Source organism: Genypterus blacodes, unplaced genomic scaffold, assembly GCF_046128005.1.
Source record: "Genypterus blacodes isolate CSIRO-AG114 ecotype Tasmania unplaced genomic scaffold, CSIRO-AGI_Gbla_v1 ptg000240l_1, whole genome shotgun sequence".
Lineage (NCBI taxonomy): Eukaryota > Metazoa > Chordata > Actinopteri > Ophidiiformes > Ophidiidae > Genypterus > Genypterus blacodes.
The window spans coordinates 312464-332659 of NW_027467038.1; the positions used below are offsets into that span (position 1 = coordinate 312464).

The following is a 20196-nucleotide window of genomic DNA, read 5'->3' on the forward strand; positions in this document are numbered from 1 at the left end:
ATCACCATATAGGAGCTTGACTGATTCAACGGTTTTATGACATTAGATAGAAAACGTCTGTACAAAATGTTCTGTCAGAAAACACGCAGTTTAACCCTTTCTGCTGCAAAGCCTGAACACACTCAGCTGATCAGAGACGAGAAATGGAAATTCTGGCTGCACAAATTTGCAAAGTTTGGTTTGTTATCATTTAAGATAAATAGAATAGAAAATATAAATAAAAAGAATAGGAAATTAAGAAAAAATTAAATGAATCTTAAAATCACAATTGTTTTTGTTTTATTCAATAAAAGAATGACCATCGACATTTTGTCTATTTCCGTTCAATTGTTTTGAAAATGCTGATGGATACTTAGTTTGCCTTTAATTTATTTGATAAAACGACACAAACAGCAACATTTTTGCTAAATAAATCGCTGTTTAAAAAAAAAAGCTTAGCAAATCCTTTTCTGGATTTCCTCAGAATAAAATGCTTTGCACCATTTTTGTCAGACTCTGTTACAGGGTGGAATTTTCATATATTTTTTATGATAATTACTACAAATACTTGCTGAGGTGTAAATAAGAACAAAATAAAGTCCAGAAGAGATCATGTTTTCAATGAGTTCCACTATTTAAAGAATCAAGATTGAAGGATTTCATAGTTTTGACATTTGTGTGTGTGTGTGTGTGTGTGTGTGTGTGTGTGTGTGTGTGTGTGTGTGTGTGTGTGTGTGTGTGTGTGTGTGTGTGTGTGTGTGTGTGTGGCCTGAATGGAGCCGGTGATACGAGCTGCAGTTGTAGAGGGCTGTACAAATTTGTTCCCTCTCTGGGTCGGCACTGTGGGAACGTATAAAGCCCCCCACTCCCCCCCACCCCCCCAACCCGCCAAATCTCACCTCGCTTGTCACCTCAAGCACCCCCCCTGACCCCCCCACCCCAAAAATACCCTGGGATCACTTCAAGGCCCCACTGAGGACCATGTCAAGCTTTAGCATTTATTGCAGTGTGGACAGGGGGAAAAGAGGGAAAAGGGGAGAGAGGGCTCAGGGCTGGCAGCTATTTAGGGGGGGATGCAAGGGGGGGAGAAGGGGGGAGCTAAGGGGGTCACTGCCACACAAAGGGAGGTCAGGAAGGGAAAATTAGCCATCCATGAAGCGTTAGGCAGAGGAGCTTTTTCACTCTGAGGCTGCGAACAAATAAATACCTCACGCTGGCAGAAGGGTCACCCAAATCGCAACCACACACACACACACACACACACACACACACACACACACACACACACAGGCTCGCACGCACGCACACTCTGCAGAGGAAGCGGAGAGAGGAAACACTTCAAGTCTTTGATTTGGGATTTGGGATCTTCCCAGATAGATGGAAACAACTTCAAACGAGGTTATATTTACTAGAAAGCCCTCGTAAATGAATAAGTGCTGACATTCTTTACATACGCAACAGTGCCAACACCACGATGGGATTTACAAGTATAAGCCCTCCATTAAATATTCTGTGCAAAAGTAAATAGTTGGTATCAAGTATCCAAAGTATTCACTGTGCTGAATATAGTTTGTGTCAGAGGGTTAAAGTATTGATGTATCTGGTTTATGTTAATCAATACTAGAAGGAGTTTCATCCTATACTGGGAACAAACTTAAAGAGAAAGAATGAAAATGCTGGACTAAAATAAATACACATTTTCTTGAAATTACACATAAAAGCTTTTTGACAATCAGCACATTTTAAAACCGCAATTGTTCTCTAATTAAGGCAATATATTCCATATTTCAAGTGCTCTTATGTATGACTTACTGGCATTTTGAAGCTTTATTGCAGCAGAGCGATCAGTTTAGTTTGCATGTACGTGTAATCAGGGTGAGTTTTGAGGATTTTCACTCTTTTTGCATGAAACGGTTCCGTGACCTATTTTCCTTTCCAAATCCCCGGAGATGAAGTCTAAAATTTACTGCTGCTGATCTGAACCGAGGCTGCAGCTCCAGGTTTCTACCCGACAACAGCCAGACTTCACCAGTTTGTCTCACGTAGAATTTAAAATGTCAACACTTAACACACTCCAGCCATCAGATAGGAGGAAACAAAGTGCTGCATTGCCTTTGAACACGTAGAGAAGTGGGAACACAAATTGTGGAGCGCAGTGCTTTACTTGAAAACGATATTGAGATATCGGTTTCTTTCCCCCTCCAGTTCACTTTACAGCCACCGATCGTTGTGTGTTTGCCGAGAGCTGACGCACACATTCCCCTCTTGTCTAAACAGATTTGCGAGGATCTGTGTGTGCCATCAGCTTTATGATAGATTACTGGGAGGCAAAGGAGCCAGCGGTGTACTCCTCCCTCCACTCTGCCGCGACCCAGAAAGCAAAGGGCTCCAGTGATTGCCCCACGCTCTGCTGTCACACTGCCAGCCACTTACAGCCAAAATGACGTGAGGCCATATCCTGAAAAAAAACTGGTTTGCCCCTTTTCTCCCTCACGTTTGCCCTCCGACAACTGGCAGAAATTAAATCCAGAGAATTCACTCAGTTTCATTTCAGCACTAAAGTGTAGTATAGTAAGAAAAACAGGAGGAAGAGGAGGAGAGGAAGGGATGGAGTAGTGTAGAGGAGTGATGGGCTCATGGTAAAAGGATTGGAGCTTTCAAGCAGCCTGAATATGAACAAACTGCATTGTGACCAGATCTTTGCTCCATGCCTTTACTGCCCTTTATACTCTGCTGAATGAGGTTGCCTGGGGAACGCCATGATGAGAAAAAATGCACCCCCCCCTCCCAAAAAAAGGAGGGGGGGGACAGGCGGGAGAATCGATACTGGTAGAGAGCGAAGGGGTGGAGGGGTCGACAAAAAAAGAGAGAAGAAGACGGCAGTAATGTTTATCAGGGGGGAGGTGGGAAGAAGGAGGAAAAGTAAAACCCTCAAATCAAAAAGGAACCCAAAGATGGAACTGCTGCTGGTAAACAGTGACATAAAATGACAAAGTAAACGAAACAGAGGAGTCTATCTCAGCTGCACCTGATTACCATGTAAATGACGTTGGGGGGGCGAGGGGGCGCTGTGGAAAGGAGGCTTTGTTTTCTCATAACCCCCCTTGATGCCATCATGATACTTCTCTTTGATAGCCTTTCGTTCCCCATTAGTGTACCCATGAGACGCAGCTCTGGGCCCTGCTGAGAGCACCCCGAGGTCCCCTTTAAGGCCCCGGCAGTCCCCTACCGCCAGGACAAATGTTCCCTTTGTGCGCACGCCTGCAAGAAAGGGGAAGTGGGAGCCGTCCTGTAGCGCTGCACTAAAGCGCGGTTAGCGTGCTCTGAGTAGATGTAGTTACTACAGCGCTTTGTTTCCAGCTTTACAGAGGACTGAGGAGCACGAACCCGAGCAGCAGAACCTTTGACCCCAGCATCAAAACTCTCTAAAGGCGTTTAAGTTTGTCGTTTTCATTTGCGAGGCTGCTTACTGCTTCATACGGTATAAATGATGCGATAACGTGTGAAACCTTTACAGAGCCACGATCTCCATCACAGTGTTAGGCTCAGTGATCAGTGTAAGGCTCAGTGACCAGTGTTAAGCTCAGTGATCAGTGTTAGGCTCAGTGATCAGATGCAGTTTGTTTGGTCTTGCTCCACCCAGCGGCTCCTGCTCTCCTGCTCTCCTGCACTAAAGCTAAACTACAAACTACATCTGCGTTCCTTACTTGTGTGTGTCTCTGGGTGGGGTTATTGTGTGTGAGAGGACAGAAGGTGTTCAATCTGCGGCGCCTGGTATCTGCAGTATCACAGCGGTGAAACACGGAGGTGTGAATGCCGGCCCAGGAGGAGGCCTTTCTCCCCCGAGCAGACTGATTGCGAAACAAATTGCGGCAAATAAAGCATGTAATTAGATTATGGAGCCCAGTGTGCTGCTCTGCTCTGCTCTGCTCTGCTCTGCTCTGCTGTACTCTGCTGGGCTCCGTCCAGCAAAGAGAGGGGAGGAAGGAAGGAGAGAAAGAAAGAAGGAGCCCCCTATTTCTTCTCTCCTTCTCTTCTCTCTGCTCCAGGACTAAAAGGCGGCTTGTCCTGGCCAAGCCCCGAGCAGAGCCAGCGAGCAGAGCTGTTTGTAATTCTTGACCTGATTTGAGATTCTACTTATGGGCGGTGTGGCATCAGTCTGCATGACTCGCATCGCCGTCTGTTTGTGATGAGTTTCAGATGAGTCAGTGGGTTTTCCTGTTAGTTATCGCCCAGAACTTATGGTTGGGGAGCGGAAACAACCCTGCCAAGGCCTCCGTGTTATTAGAGAGGCCTGTCAGCACCGCCGAGCGAAATCAGATGCAAACGTTTTATATTGATAAGGAGAATTTGATACGGTCCCCTTCTTGTTTGACTCTACTTGTTGCAAAACTTGTCTCACAACTATGATTTTCTCTTCCTTCTCTCGCTCTCCCGTACGACTATGGGCCAGTAATAATATCCCACGATGACAAGGCTGCAGAGCTCGGTGGCGTCGGCGAGCGCTGAACAGGGTGTGTGAAACAAGACTCACGTCCAAAAAATCCAAGGAGGGGTCCGCCACAGATTCTGATCGCTTCCAGCCTCGGAAAAGACACACACATCGAGACTGAACCTTTTACCCTGGTGATCCTCATCATCATCACGACAATCCCGCTTCTCCTCATCATCATTAGTTCCGTTCACATCCTGCGTCTCCTGACAGGCCGGGCGGACATGGCGGGTCATGTGCGGTTAATCTCCTCCACATTTCGTTGCCGCGCAGACGTCTCTGTCACGACCCGTGGGAGTGGCGGCTCACACCATCCGTGACCTACCGGCACAATGTGTGTTTTGTCTGGGCCACACCATCGGAGGTATTCTCCATGCATTCCAGCCCTCCGTGTGGTCAGAGAGGGGGAGACCCCGAGTGCAGGAGACAAATTAATATCCACTCCATTCTGCCTCAGACCTCCACCCAACACCCCCACCCTCCCCACTCCACTGAGGCGCAAGGAGGCACCTGCCTCACAGCTGTCAGCCCCACACCCCCAGAGCCTCACACACACACACACACACACACACACACACACACACGCACACACTCATCTATTCTTCCTCCTCTTGCCCTCTATCTTTCATCTCCTACATGTTTCTCTTTTTCCTTCTTGTTGTTTTCCCATATCGCACCTTATTTTCTTATTATTCTCTTCTTTAATTGTTGTGCTACTTTACGTGTCTACCTCAACCTGCTTATCCTCTTCAGGGTCTCAGGGGGCTTGGAGTCACACACACACACACACACACACACACACACACACACACTCAGTTACACTCCCATTCATACATACATAGAATCTGGAGCACCCAGAGGAAACCGGCACAGGAAGGACATGCAAGCAGAATGAGAGTTGGTCCAAGGATTCAAACCTAGAACCTTCACACTGTGAGGGAACAGAGCCTTATTTACCACTATGATAAAATGATGTAATAATAAGACAAACATGAATAATGCTGATGGATTGATTGAGTTCTCAGCCTCCTGTCCTGCGTTATGACGAAGTTCCTGCAGTCTGAGGTGGAAAATATTGTTGCGATGCTCCGATAAGGCCGCACATCTGTTAGCAATCACCTGTTGAGTGATATCATAGCAGTTCAAATACCAGGCGGTCCAGAGGTGCGTTTGCTCTGCGACCCTCTCACAGGGTAATGCATGCATCCTCTGGGCCTCCAGCCCGGGTGGTCCACTGGGACCCCTCCTGATTTCCACTTAACTGACGCTAGATGTCCATCAAGGTGCTCCACCTTCCAATCTGCTGAGTTTCAGCCTCGCGGTGTGGAATGGTCTTATGCCCATTATGCTTACGCCAGGGAATTCCCAGAACTCATGCATGATTAGATTATCTGCAGCTACATGGCCAGAGTCATTACAGTCTCCTCCAGGTTGTGTTTACATTGGTTCAATGACATGCGGCTTAATCAATGGGATTATAAGAAGAGTCTTCCTGTGGTGTGTAGCTACAGGCGTAACATTCACTAAGCCACGGAGAAGTGGACTGAGCTTCAAACCACACAGCACACAGCCGCTCTTAAACTGCTGTAATATTTCAATTTCTATGTTTTTACTGTTGAAACAGATGTTTTATCAAATGGACTCACTGATGGGTACGGCAATAAATGTGCTGATCTACTTTGTTGAGTTTACACAGTAATATGGATCCTGCTCTCACTTAGCCACAAACCCTGCAGTGAGGTGAAGAGAATTCTCTACACCCCGAAAGCGGACAGATTCCTGACAAGGGGGCCCAGAGAAACTCCAGATATTTAAGCTCAGCACCACCCACAGTGTTATGTGAAGACAAAGCGTGAAACAGAGGGAGACGAAGGAGGTGGAGGAGAGCGAAAAGAGATTTTAAAGAGAAAAGAAAGAGGTGGAGGAGGGCTGGGGAGCGGCGGTGTCCTGACTGTGCTGTCAATCGAAGCTGTCCAGGGAATGTTAGGGACCTCTGAGGGTTCCACAACAGCTGCAGGAGCCTCTTGCATGCCCTCTCTCACATACACACACATGCACACACACACACATACACACACACACACACACTTTGGACTCCCACAGTTGTAAACAGATGACTCAATTCTTTCCATCTTGGAGCCAGAGGACATAAGGTATAAGCACCATAAACGTGTAGCCTTACATCATCAACAACGCTGATTCTTCATAATGTGAAGTAATGATGCCATGATGTGGATGCACCTTCCTTCATGCAGGCGCCCAAACTGACCAGATCCCTCTTCTGGAACCCAACCAACCCAGAGGTACGGTATCACTACAGGGACACCAACCTTGTCCCCGTGTCGTTGAGCTTTACCCACTGAGAAATGCTTGCAATTGCCAAGTACGAATGGCCTGATTCCTAACAGCGCCTGCCTGCCTTAAATTGAAGAGACGAGGAGAAGATGAATGGAGGCGATTTTCAAGCAGCAATGCAGCGGAACCAATCCTCTTGTCATGTCCTGTCCTAAGGACGGGAGAGTAAATTGGCTGCCATCGTAGACCTCAGTGAAGGTCAGAGTCTAATTTCAAACAGGAATCCTGAAAAAGATGAATTTTCCAGTTCCCACCATTCAATCCCTCCTTGAGCAGAGAGACGGGAAAGATTGTAAACAACAGCAACCCAACAAACTGCCGGGCCCCAGTGATGAATACGAGAGCAGCACCCCACTGTGCCACATTTAGACAGATAAATTGCGAAACTGTAAGGAGGCCCAGTACATCCCAGGGTAGCTGCTAATTGATTCAATATTCATGAACCTCTAATAAGGACGAGGAGCACGAGAGGGATCCAAGTAATCACCGCCGCTGCTGCTCATTTGGGGAAAGATATTAGTAAGATGTTGTGAAATGGCTGAAATCTCTTTTTTTCCCACAATGTTCTGCACTTCCTGTTAGCAGCAGTCTGTTCTCTGGGTGTAAAGGAGGGATAGAAACTCTGAAACACACTCACCTGATGGTTCTGCGTTCTCTGTGGTGCTGGCTGTGGTTGTTGGAGGTGCGACTGGAATCTCTGCTCCCAGGGAACACAAGACATAGACACACAAGTACAGTTCATTATGGAGCACACACCATAGAGTACAAGTGTGTGTGTGCAGACATGCTGGTGTGTTTAATATGGAGGGTCAAACAGAAAGTAACAGAAATAAATGAATGTATTTGTATTAGAGGTATTTTTTCATCAGATGAGCTTTGAGTGTAAATGCGAATTATGAAACACCTCTAAACTTCTTTATCTGATCACATTAAGGGGCAGACGGGCTGTGATTCAGGAAGTTTTGGAAGCTTCAAGGTAAGAATCCTGCTTTGCCCCAAACTAGAGTCGGATCTAAAGGGCAGACATGGCCTTTCCTCCCGTCTCTCTAATCATCTGTGTCATCTACAGGTGGAGGTGTGGAATATGTAGCAGTTTTTTGTCTCCGCCTTCTTCCCGTTTGATCTGCTGCTAAATCAAAGCTGTGAGGCGTTGGCACGACCCAAGACTTGATTCTCTCGGCCCTCCTTCATACAACGTTGATACTCAGGGAAGCCATGCATGAAGAAGGCTCATCTTATCTCCAAATCAGTGGGACGGAGGTATGGAACACAGCATAATGCCTTTTTTGTTATTGTGGGGCAGAAGACAGATGGGGCCGGTAAAGTAGCTTGTGCAGCTCGACAATGTGGAAGATGAGGGCTTAAAGCGTAGAGACATAAAAACATAAAGGAAGAGGAGGACACAGAGGGAAGAGGTGCAGGTTAGTGGTGATGTTTGGATCAAGGAGTGGTGTGGAAGGAAAGGAGGGAGGAAGGAAAGAATCAAGTCTTTTGATCTGGTTTAGCACGAGCTGTTGAGTCCAAATCTGTCCCACGTGACGGGATGTGAAGCTCTGTTGTCGGCATAATCAGTGGCATCCAAACCCCAAAGCTTCCACCGCCGGCCTCCATCAGTATCGAGCCGAGTTATGATAACTGTTTCCCATAACTGACTAGTGTGATGTTCTGGTTCACGGCGCTCTGAGGTGTATGCAGAGTCCAGCACATGTATGATCCAGTGTTGCAATGAAGCTTGGCAAGAACAGCTGTTAAATCTAAGGGCTGTCCAATGAATCGCCATTACACAGCGATCATCAGAGGTATCGCGGTGCGTTCGACATCTTAGCTCCCTGGAAAATCGAAGGTATTCATTTTCCAGGACGATTTAATTTGTTGCTGTCTCTCAGCCATTTGGACGCTTCAATCTTGGATTACATTGGAAAGAACACAGACGGCCAATCAGAACACGAGGTTGGGTCGGCTGTGCTGCTTTATTCTGTGTCGTCCTAACTCCGACACAGGGGCAGATATCGGCCTTAACGCACTCGTCGGGCGCTGAAAACGAGAAGGATTGTAATTCTCTGCACTCTGCAGGCCGCAGTCACTTCCATGCGAGACGCTTGGGGGCTCTGCGATGTCGGCTTTAACAGTTCTCAGATTTATGGAGACTGACGAGTGGAGAAGGCTGCGCTGTCATAACCTTGGGGTTGGGTTTAATGGCGTGTTTATGTAAGCTAGCAGATTTACTGGTCACGGGCGCTGACACTCAGACACCAAACGCTTGTCTGAAGAAAAGGAAGAGTCTCTGCTGTTAGCATGCAGCTGAAGATTTGTAAAATGTGTTTATGATGGCTGGGCGTGTGTGTGTATGTCTGTGTGTATTTGTCATAGAGTTCCCATGGTGTGTTAGTGTTGTCCCGCCCCGTATTCACAGACATTATGGTGAAGGTTGGTGTCCACGTACTTATGCAGGGGGCAATGGGCGAGCGGCTCTGCTGGTAGCCTTTAGCACAGCGGTTGCACGTGATACCGGTCACGCCGTCTTTACAGGGACATTGTCCTGTGGTTTGGTTACAGGTTTTGCCAGCAGCACCCACGGGATGGCAATCACATGCTGCGAGGAAAGAGAAGAAGAAAGAGAGGCACAGTGAGTGGTCACACACACACATAAACACAAACACACACAGGTACATGTAGAGGGTGCAGGTGGGAGTAACAACGGCAGTCTGTGTGGTGCCACTAACAGAAGAGTGAAGGTGGGCAGAGAGGAACACACACAGTGGTGTCAGGACCCAAAGACGCTCAGGAGTGAATACACACACACACACACTGGGGTATTTGCTGGTTGTGTAATAAGTATGCGGCCGTAATCAAAAGCAGCAAACGTATCAGCATCTTCAACCACAGATATTTGCGTGTGTGATTTTCGTTGTGAGTTTGCCTGCATGTGTGTCATTTGTGCGTCTGTCACTGCATCTACATGTATGTTCAAACCTTCTTCTTCTTTATTCTGCAGTCTTATTTAACTGCAGTGTGTTTGAAGTCAGCACAAGTCAAAGTCACACACCATGATGACGTGATTATAAATGGATCTCTTCAGTGGGAGTGAGTCGCCCTCACAGGCCTCTGCTCCTCTGTATGTACATCTTTAGCACATTTTTTGCCTTAATCGCTGTACGGACAAATAATCAGGGTATTTATAAGGGTGTGTGTGTGTGTGTGTAGCTGCAGCTGCATGTGTGAGGTAAGGAGCACGGCCTGAGCATGTTTACCAAATGATAAAATAATGAGGGATAATCCTAATTGTCTGTTTCTGATTAATGCCGGGCTTTGAACGCCGGCCCAAAACGTCTGTCACACTTCCTCCCCAAACTGGGGGGTCTATCGAACACATATGCCTCAGGAATGTAATCATTTTCCAATTGCCTCCCCCCTCCCTCCCTCCCTCCCTCCCTCCCTCCCTCCCCGCCGCTCCCAGCCCTTAATGTATTTCACGGCCAAACCCCTGTCAGGTTAGAAATCGGCGTTTTGAATAATAGTTGTCTGCGAGTCGTTTTGTTTCATCTATTTTTGGGTTGAAACGCTCGAAGACTGAGAGGCCTTGGACTCAGCTTCATGCCAGTTGAGTCCTTCTCACTCATCTATCACTTTTATTTACTTGAAAAGCCCCAAAAACACAGTTTGTCACCAGCAGATCCCTCAACTCAGCAGTGTTGTATTCTGTGTTTATTTTCTGTTTATGATCCTAGTCGCTGCCTCAGGCTCCCTGCTGCCTTGCTCCACGCCTCGCCTCCTCTTTTTCTCCCTGCGTTGTGTCACTTGTCGCTCTGAAAGCCTTCAAAGGCAAAGATGAATGATGCACTCGGGGGTTTGTGGGTATTTAGTGGTTAGTCCTGTTTTGTTTTTGTTTTTTGACCACACTGGGAATGCGCACACACACACACACACACACACACACACACACACACACACACACACACACACACACACACACACACACACACACACACACACACACTACTCTTGTTGTTTTAGTCCTCGTGTCTATATTTACTTTAAACCTGCAGTAATCTGGCCCAGACACAGATTGAAGTATTTCATTATTCTCCCTTTCCTATTGTTTGTCTGATTGATTTACGAGGCGAAGCCAGCAGATACTTTACATAGATTGATTCAGCGTCTAAAACTGATACTAGCGGTAAACCAACCTCACAAAATTTTAACCAGCATGCAAACATACTGAATGTGTAATGCTCTCACTCTCTCTCTCTCCCTCTCTCTCTCTCTCTCTCTCTCTCTCTCTCCTCTCTCTCTCTGTTACTCTCTCTCTTTCTGTTTCTCTCTCTCTCTGTCTCTCTCTGCCTCTTACGCTCTCTCTCTCTCTGTCTCCCCCTCTTACTCTCTCTCCCTCTCCCTCTTACTCTCACTCTCTCGCTCTCTCTCTCTCCCTCTTACTTTCTCTCTCTCTCCCTCTTACTCTCACTCTCTCTCTCTCTCTCTCTCTCTCTCTCTCTCTCTCTCTCTCTCTCTCTCTCCCCCCCTCTTACTCTCACTCTCTTTCTCTGCATTGATGCACTTGTTATCCGATCTTTGGACTCGGGGCTTTAGAGGAGACGAGCTCTCTGGGAGATCCGGGTCACAGCGGCCTCGGGGAGGAAGCCTGCTGTAACTTGGTAACGTAATCCTCTATCTGGTGTCTTCATGATCGTCCTCAGACTCTTACTGACGACGTCATTGTAGCACGGTCAGAGATTTTGACTGATGAAATGCTACAGGACGACACTTTCCTCTGGGTGACATGCATCATTTCTGTAGAGGCCCAGCATTTCAACAGGCAGCCTGTCTCTCTCTCCTACTCTCTCTCTCTCTCTCTCTGTCTCTCTCTGTCCCCCCTCCCCTCTCTCTCCCTCCCTTTTATCTCTATTGCCTGTTTCCTGTGATTCAGCTTCTGTTGCAGCTTTTATCTCAATCTGGCAACAAACTGCTTTGCGTGTATGTGTGTGTGTGTGTGTGTGTGTGTATGTGTGTGTGTGTGTGTAATTCCTTGTTTCTTTTATCAGTCTAAGAGATCCTCCTTAAAAGTGTGTGTACCTATTAGGGCCGTTATCAAGACCAATCTGTCATTGCCTCTATTGCCTAGTTGTGTCTAGGCCGCTGGAATACACACACACACACACACACACACACACACACACACACACACACACACACACACACACACACACACACACACACACATAGATGGCCTCAGGAAGCCCCATAAACTGCATGGAAGCCAACCTAGCACGTCTTGGGGCCTGTAAATTTAACAACTTGTCAGCAGGGTTTGGGGGTCAGGAGGTCAAAGTGCATCTCTGGTTGGAGTTTCAGAGAATTCAGGTTGTATTTTAGAGAACGTCCACCACCTTCACACACACCTCAGAGCCTGAAGCCTGCCTGCCAGTAAATCGAAGTGCACATGGTCTACAGGTGGGAATCTCTCTCTCTCTCTCTCTCTTCTCTCTCTCTCTCTCTCTCTCTCTCTCTCTCTCTCTCTCTCTCTCTCTCTCTCTCTCTCTCCCTCCCTCCCTCCCTCTCTCATGGCTGTTGGCCCTATGGCTGCTGGCTCTCTGACTACCACTTCTCTGGCCAGCCTCCACAGTGAGAGTTTGTGGTCTAAGTGTGTGTCCACTTAGCGGCTAAGTGGCTGTTCGCTGTGCTTCGCGGCTACTCCAGATGGCTCAGAGAGATACGGGGACAAGGGAGCAAAGGGCCTTTTCCTTCTCCAGTCAGTCACACTTAAAAGCAAAGAAAACTGACAGAAGTTGAAGATAACAAGTGTAGGTGTGTGAGGAAGCCATTTATATAAGCCAAGAGAACCTGCGGTCTCTTTCTAACACCCGCGGTTTTACTCCAACATAAATCTCCCCCAGCATCTGAGGGCTAAGGGATTAGCCCTGTATAACTGTCAGGCCTGCCGATGAAGACAGAATTCCTTGCGCTAAGAGCGAAGATCTCGGCGCCAGGAGTTTCAAATAAAAGAATGAAAAATGTTCTGGGTTAATGGGGAGAGTGGAAGGCTTTTCAAAGGCGGGCGGTCTGCGTCGGCAGCTATGCGAGAGGCTGAGATTGCACAATGTGAGAATTTTAAACTCTGCCAATCGTTTACCATAAACTGCTGTTTGAAGTCTGAACTTCGCTCCCTCATTTGGGTTTGTGCATTCTGTGCCAATGAGAATAATTTGTTGGCCCTGGATTGAGTCCAAGCTACCCGAGTCTGTCTTCTATTATAATTAAGTTTGTGCTCCTCCGCAAGGATCTGTGGGGAACAGAGAGAGAGACACAGAGTTGCGCTGTGCTGCACATAAACAGCTTTTTATACAAAGTGTGTGTGCGACTGTCCGTGTTTGTAGTTTTTCTCTTTATTGATCAGAACACTGCGCTTGTAGACACAGCACTGCTCTCCGTGTGTGTCGCTTGGGCACGTCCGCCGCGCGTCCTTTTAATTGGAAACATGTCGATGTTCGCCGCGCTCGCTGGAAATCCAAAACTAAAAATGAAGTCATGAAAAACAATATTTTTCAAATCCCTCCCAGAAAACATTCAATGCGGTCAATAAAAATCCCTACTGTGTCGATGGAAGACACATGGGGAGGAGAGGGGAGTAAGTTCTTTAACATGTTATTCTGATTGAAACAGACCGACCCTCAATCAAAGCCTAATTTTCCTCTGTATGCAAAATATGTTCCTCATCATTCCACTGAGTGATGTAATTATATATCGGTCGATACTGGGGTTCCAGACCTGAATTCAATCTCTTCGGTCACAGAACCAATGCCAACCTGCTCAGTCTTGACTTTATTAAGTTCCGACGGTCCTCTAAGGAGGCGTAATGGAGAGCGGGGCTCATTATTGGGTGCGGGCCTCTGGTGTAGTTCTCCTGGTCGCCCGGTGCAGGATTCAGTCACGACGGCGTCTGAAGGAAGTGGCTGGTGTTGATGTTTCATCTCTAAAATGAAGCGGGAATAGCACCGCAGACAGCTGATTAACCGCTTTATCTACAATTATCACTGCCCGGTCGCGTTTGCTATCTCCGTGATGCGTTCAAAGACCACCCAGGGTGCCGCGTCTGTCGCTCCTTTAACGCTCCCTGGGCCCAACTCCTGCATTTCTCCATCAACTTGCTCCTGGGCCTTTTTCTCCTTATGTCAAAGACTTATAACACACAAAAACAAGAGCAGCTTGAAGCCCATGCCGTGTTTACACTCCTAGTCAATGAGGGGTGAAGTTATAAATTTGGGCGTGTAAATGTAGCCACTGGGCACGGCTCGCTCTCAGTGGATAAGCCGCCTCCTATGGAAATGAGCTGCTTTCGGGGAGGATTGTATTTCTGGTATAAAAGCAAACTCTGTGCTCCGGGACCGGCCGGCGCTCCTGCACTGCTCCTTCTCTTTCCAGAGCCACACAGGCCAAGGCTCTCTTTGAGTTCAATAAATAACTCGGCCTCTTAATTGCTGTCGGCTCGGCGTATCGCTCGAGCTGCTTGAGGAGCGGACAGAAATTTGTTCTGCGGTTGGAGTTTCATTGAATTATCTTGAGTTATGATGTGGTGAACCTGAGAGAGTTTGGCAGAGACCATAAAGGTGTTTGACACGGGGGGAGGGGGGTAACTGTGTATGAGAGAGAGAGAGAGAGAGAGAGGGAGAGAGAGAGAGAGAGAGAGAGGGAGAGAGAGAGAGAGAGAGAGAGAGAGGGAGAGAGAGAGGCTTTTATACAATGTCACCCTCATATCTTTGACTTTACGTTTTCGTCAGTGAACTTTTCAAATGTAGTTTGTGAAAATGTTTTAATTGGCTGCAGAGGTTTGGTTCATGCTTGGTATCGTTTGTCAGCTTGGGGTAATTAACACCGATCCTTTACTGTGAGTCTGTTTTGATGTAATTGAAAACCTCAGTAGAGTTTGGACAGTGTTTGCTTATAATTACATAGGGCCAGAGAGAGGAGGGGGAGAGAGAGAGAGAGAGAGGGAGAGAGAGAGAGAGAGAGAGAGAGAGAGAGGGTGAGGGGGTAAGAGGGGCACTCTGGCAAATTTCATGGATTAAATTGTTCAAAACCGTTAGGGTAAACTGACAATTTTATAAATTATGATGAAATCTGTTTATATTTTTAGCAACAGTGAAATTGTTTGTGTGCCTGTGTGCGTGTGTGCGTGTGTGTGTGTGTGTGTGTGTGTGTGTGTGTGAGATATATTTAGTGTTTCACAGTCTGGACCCTGATGTAATGAGTGTGTGACATGCAATGTCCAGGGCCCCGGCTGCAGCTATGAGCTAATGGCAGCATTATTATCTTTGTGTTATAACTCCTCCATTATTATTCATGAAGTCATTTACCTGAAGTTAGTGTGTGTTAGTATGTTTGAGCAAACGTAGTGTGTGTGTGTGTGTGGGGGTAGTGACATGGAGTAGTTAGTGTAAAGAATAACACTCACATTGATAACGGTGACTCAAATAAAGGAACTGTGAGTTTAATCTAAGAGCTATAAAACTCTGCAGCACATCAGCCAGAGTCAGAACGGGTTAGAAGACCAGTCTGGAAAAAACGAGACGGAATTTATGCGCAGAAGACAGATGAGGAAGGAGGAGGAGGAGGAGGAGGAGGAGGAGGAGTAGGAGGATGCAGATCAGCAGCATGAGTTACCAAAGCTTCACACAGCCTAACTAAACTCCACAGGCAGCGGCACAGATCCAGACGCACTCAGTTTACCCAAGATGCCACAGGGCCGCACCAGGTGCATGTTTCACAGCTTTTCATTGATTGATTTATTCAGAGTTTCCTACCATCTAATTTGTCATCGTCTTCAAATGAGAGCAGATTTCCACATCAATGCTGTGTCGACTACGAGAAAAATATTTATCATGACTTCAAATGAGGTTTCTGCTCATGTTTCTGCCTCAGTGTGGTGGAAACGAATGGATTCAGTGTCTCTGTGTGCCTGCTGGTCTCAGCAAAGTAATAGATGGAGGCTAAATCCATCTGAACACTCCTATTCTGACCCAGAAATGACAGCGCAAGCTTAAGTTTGGGTCGCTGCAAGACATAATAACAAACTGTTGTACGGTAACAGAAAAGGAAAATGTGATCAACGGCTAAACAAACAAACGTCTTCACTTCTTATCGCTGTGATGAAATGCAAAGCCGGACCTCTGAGGCATCTCGACTCCTCCTCCTCCTCTATGTGACTAACAAACCCCCATTGCAGTGAGTTATGGGATGCTGAAAGAATCAAGTCTTGAGACACACGAGAAGGGATGTAAAAACAACAGAAAGAGGTTAAATCCCCACAATTAGCCGGCGTGCTAGACACAGCAGAGGATAGGGGTTAATGATACACAAAGTCCCATCGTGATGAATGTGTGTTTGCATTCCTGCTCGACAGAAGAATGGGCCCAAAGCCACGGAAGGTGTTAATGTCAGTTTAGGAATATCACTCACGAACCGAGGGAGGGAGAGAGGGAGAGAGAGAGAGAGGGAGAGAGAGGGAGGGAGGGAGGGAGGGAGGGAGGGGGGGTAAATTTGTCAGAGCGCTTTTGTTGTGATTTCTTTCTTTTTTTTCCATGCAAAGAAGGAAACGTGCTCGATCCGCTGGCTGGATAGATCAGCGATTTGAAGGCGACCTCTGTGTCGTCTCTGTTTTGGCCGCAGCAGCAGCGGCGGCGGCGGCGGCGGCGGGCGTGTCGTCCACGCAGAGAAACCAAAACACTCCAAGGTCCAAATAAAGAAGTGATGGATGAGGTTGAGTCACGATTACAGACGGATAAAATAACTTGGCTTCAGAGATCATTGACAAAAATGAGCCCCACACCCATTCGACATCATAACTTCTCCTAATATAACCTTATAATCTTTACAGGCTTATCCATAAGGTCGCAATAAATAAATGAACTATTCTCTTTCACCTCACCTCAACCAAGAACAGTAACATTCCATCTTCTTTGGACTTAACTGGAGACTAAATATCCTCAGTTACACTCTTTGCTCTACTTATTTTAATTATATGAAGACTTATAAGGCTTGAAGAACACACTCCCCTGCATGCGGGCTGACCAGGAGCCGCTGGTGCAACGACGGAGGTTAGATCCCTCTGCAACGACTCGATAGCACATTCAGACACATAAACACAAATTCCTCTCATCTAATATCCTCTTCTTCTGTGATTCTTCTCCCGCTCAGACATTCTTTATGTCAAACACGCCTCCCAGGTGTAGTTATTGGCTTCCCGGTGAATCGTGTGGGAGAATATGGGCTTAAACTGTCAGCGAGCGGCTAATATGTCCCCGTGGCCCGGGCTCTGAGCAGGTATGTGTGCGTGCGTCCCTGTGTGTGTGTTGTGTTCCGTCTAAGCGAGGCAGGTCTGAGGTGTCTCCGGGCTTGTTTGCACAGGGATTCAGCTCCTGTTATCTTTCCCTGCAGCTATAGGAGAGGTGAGAAAACATAGCCTCTCTCTTTTCAGTCCCCCCTCCTCCTCTCCTCCTCTCCTCTTCTCCTCCTCCTCTCTTTCTTTGACCCTTATTAGCTACGCTGAGGGCTGATGGCAGGCGATTCATCCCAGGATGGAACAGTGAGAACACCTGCGTGAGGGCGTCTTGTCTTCCTCTTCCTCTCTTCCTCCCTTTCTCTCCCTCTGCCTCGCTCTGTCCCTCTGTCTTTCACTCCCCTCACTCAATCAATTGGATAAACTGATCAATCCCCTCCATATCATTCATTTTTACAAAGGAGTGAATTATCAGCGTTTCCCGCCAGCTTCTCCTCCTTCCTCCTTTTCTTCTCTCTCCATCAGCCCTTTCACCGATCTTCCTCACTTCCATTCATCTTTGACCTGCAGTGGGATCACTTCACACCTCAGGTCTGTTTGTTTTGCTTGTCCTGTCATCCCCCTCCTCCTCCCCCTCCTCCCCCCTCTCCCCCCCAAACCAAAGCTAAATAACTCAGTGTCGGTGAGGGAACACCCACCCCGGGCACCTCGACCTCCGAATCCCAACGGACCCCGACTCATCTCTGCTGACAGAGAGACATGAGGGTGAGACAGACTCTGGAATGTGGAGGTTCCCCCCCCCCCACCCATGGCTTCCTGTCATTCATCTAAAGACTATTTAATAGAAGACTAAATGATGTCGGTAGGACTGGTATTCATTGAGTGTGTGTGTGTGTCTGTGTGTTGACTTCCAGGTGGTTGCTCTTCTTTATTCCTCCTTTATACAGACTTCAGACTTCTGAAGTGACAGAATGAAGGTGAGGGCACAAAATGGCGCCGTGTAGAATCCATTTAGGCTTCTGTCCCGATGGAGACCACTGAGACCGAGCGTCTCAATCTGGTGTTTGCTCTGTTCTGCATTGTGTGTGTGTGTGTGTGTGTGTGTGTGTATACGTGTATGGACGGCTGCTGTATGTTCAGACACCAAAAGGAGAAGAGGCTGCGTACCTTTGCAGGCCTTCCTGTGTGAGATGGGCTTGGACAGGTCTCTGTAGTAGCCCTCTTTGCAGTAGTGGCAGTGGCGCCCGGCTGTGTTGTGGCGACAGTTGAGGCAGACTCCTCCGCTCTTCCTCCCTGACAGCTTGTACAGTTCCATGTTGAAGCGGCAGCGTCGGGCGTGCAGGTTACAGTTACAGGCTGTGGAGGAGAAACGGGAGGTAAACATGAAGCAGTCATCACTACGGTAACACTCCAAGATAAAAGAGGAAACGGTGGTAAACAGTCTGAAGCATCTATGGAGGGGGAGGGAGTGTGAAGTGTGTGAAGTGTGACGGCCACTGGGTGGAAATGATCGGAGAAAACTTGTGTTTGACTATTTGACCCCAGAATAAGAGTCACATAACGTGTAAATCTGATGAAATTGCAGGCAAATGCTGAGACTATTAGTTTGAATTTGTGTTCCTGACGCTTCCCTACTGTCATGTTTGCACACACCACAACACACACACACACACACACACACACAGCTCCTATAAGGCAAAGTGGATGTAAGTAGTAATCAGGTCAAACACTGTGTCATTAGTTCCCCCCCCCTCCCTTGTGGAGGTCCAGGGCCGAGCAGCATCATGTGCACGCTCCCTGGTGTGGTTGCTGCTCGCCAGCCGCATCGCTGCCGCTTGTTTACTGATGAGTAAGGACGCTGGCTGTGTTTAATTAGCCGGCTGATGTTTATTCATGACTGTTTGACAACAAAGTGAGGCAGATTCATTAAGAGCGGCCGCCTGAGATGCTGCTGCTCCTCCACCACCGCAGAGCCATTCATCCATTATTAACCAAGATACAGATAGAGTTTGAAGCTTATCTGAGTGTGTGTAAGAAATCCTAGGGATACATACTGCATGCGCGCGTGTGTGTGTTTGAGGAAATTGGGGTTATCTGGGTGCGGCTGGGGTCCCCGAGCTGGTTGAGCTGTTTTTCAGCACCGCCTCTCCACACAGCTCTTCCTCGTTTCATCGTCTTCCATTCATAATGAAGAGGGCAATCAGGCCTCTTTCCTGTGTGCGTGTGTGCTTGTACATGTGTGTATTTTATGTGCAAGTTCATGTGTTTCTCTGGTAAGGGACCTCTGAGGCTCCTACTCTCTACTCCAAGGACCTAATTACAATATGTTTTTGAAACACACGTACACACGTACACACACACACACACACACACACATCGCCTGACTTTCCCAGCTTGTCTTTCCTGCTGGACAGCGTTGGCTTTATTAATGAACGACACACACACACACACCTTCATACAGGAACACGAGGGGTTAACACTTCAGGTGTAGATTGGTCTTCTTCTTCCTAGTGACACACATTTGCTGTTTCCATTTCGTCTAGATAGATTTACACCTGTTAGTGCCTCACATTGTTCCCACAGCAGATTCTCTCCCTCTGCCTGTGGCCTCTGATCAGACTGAGCCTCTGTGTCTCCACTGGGAAACCCCTACAGCTCAGCCTGACTGAGGCTGTACAGGCCACATACACTGAGCCTGACTGTTTAGATGACAGAAACATCAACATTTATCTCATCACGGACTGCAGTCCTTGCTGAACTTTTCCTTTCTTTCACATCAGGTGTCTCTCTCTCTCTCTCTCTCTCTCTCTCTCTCTCTCTCTCTCTCTCTGACTGTCTGCCGCCCTTGGCCCGGGGGCCTCTGCTGGTGAAAGCCGTCTCTGAGCCTGTCTGGCCTGCAGGTATGGGGGATCACTGAGTAAAGCCGGCGGAGGATCAGCGTGTCTCCGTACAAAGACGGTTTCACACCCTCCCCTGGTTCAGACAGAGTGGGAACCCAAGCCCACCCTGGCTGAGCATAATGCCGCTGTCCTGGGAGTCGTTGACGGTCATTGTAAGCGTCCGCCAGCAGCCTGGGATGTGTGTGAAGGTGTGTGTGAAG

The 20196-nt window shown here is 47.6% G+C and overlaps 1 protein-coding gene across 1 annotated transcript in view; it reads right to left on the reverse strand.

Moving 5' to 3' along the window:
• Positions 1 to 20196, reverse strand: part of ntn1a (netrin 1a) — a 52652-nt gene that overhangs the window by 6059 nt on the left and 26397 nt on the right. Inside the window, exons 3-5 of the mRNA XM_076171060.1 lie at positions 18264 to 18452; positions 9270 to 9419; positions 7464 to 7523 (exon numbers count right to left, since the gene is read on the reverse strand). Of these exons, the coding sequence (XP_076027175.1) occupies positions 7464 to 7523; positions 9270 to 9419; positions 18264 to 18452 (399 nt within the window). The remainder of the gene's footprint in view (positions 1 to 7463; positions 7524 to 9269; positions 9420 to 18263; positions 18453 to 20196) is intronic.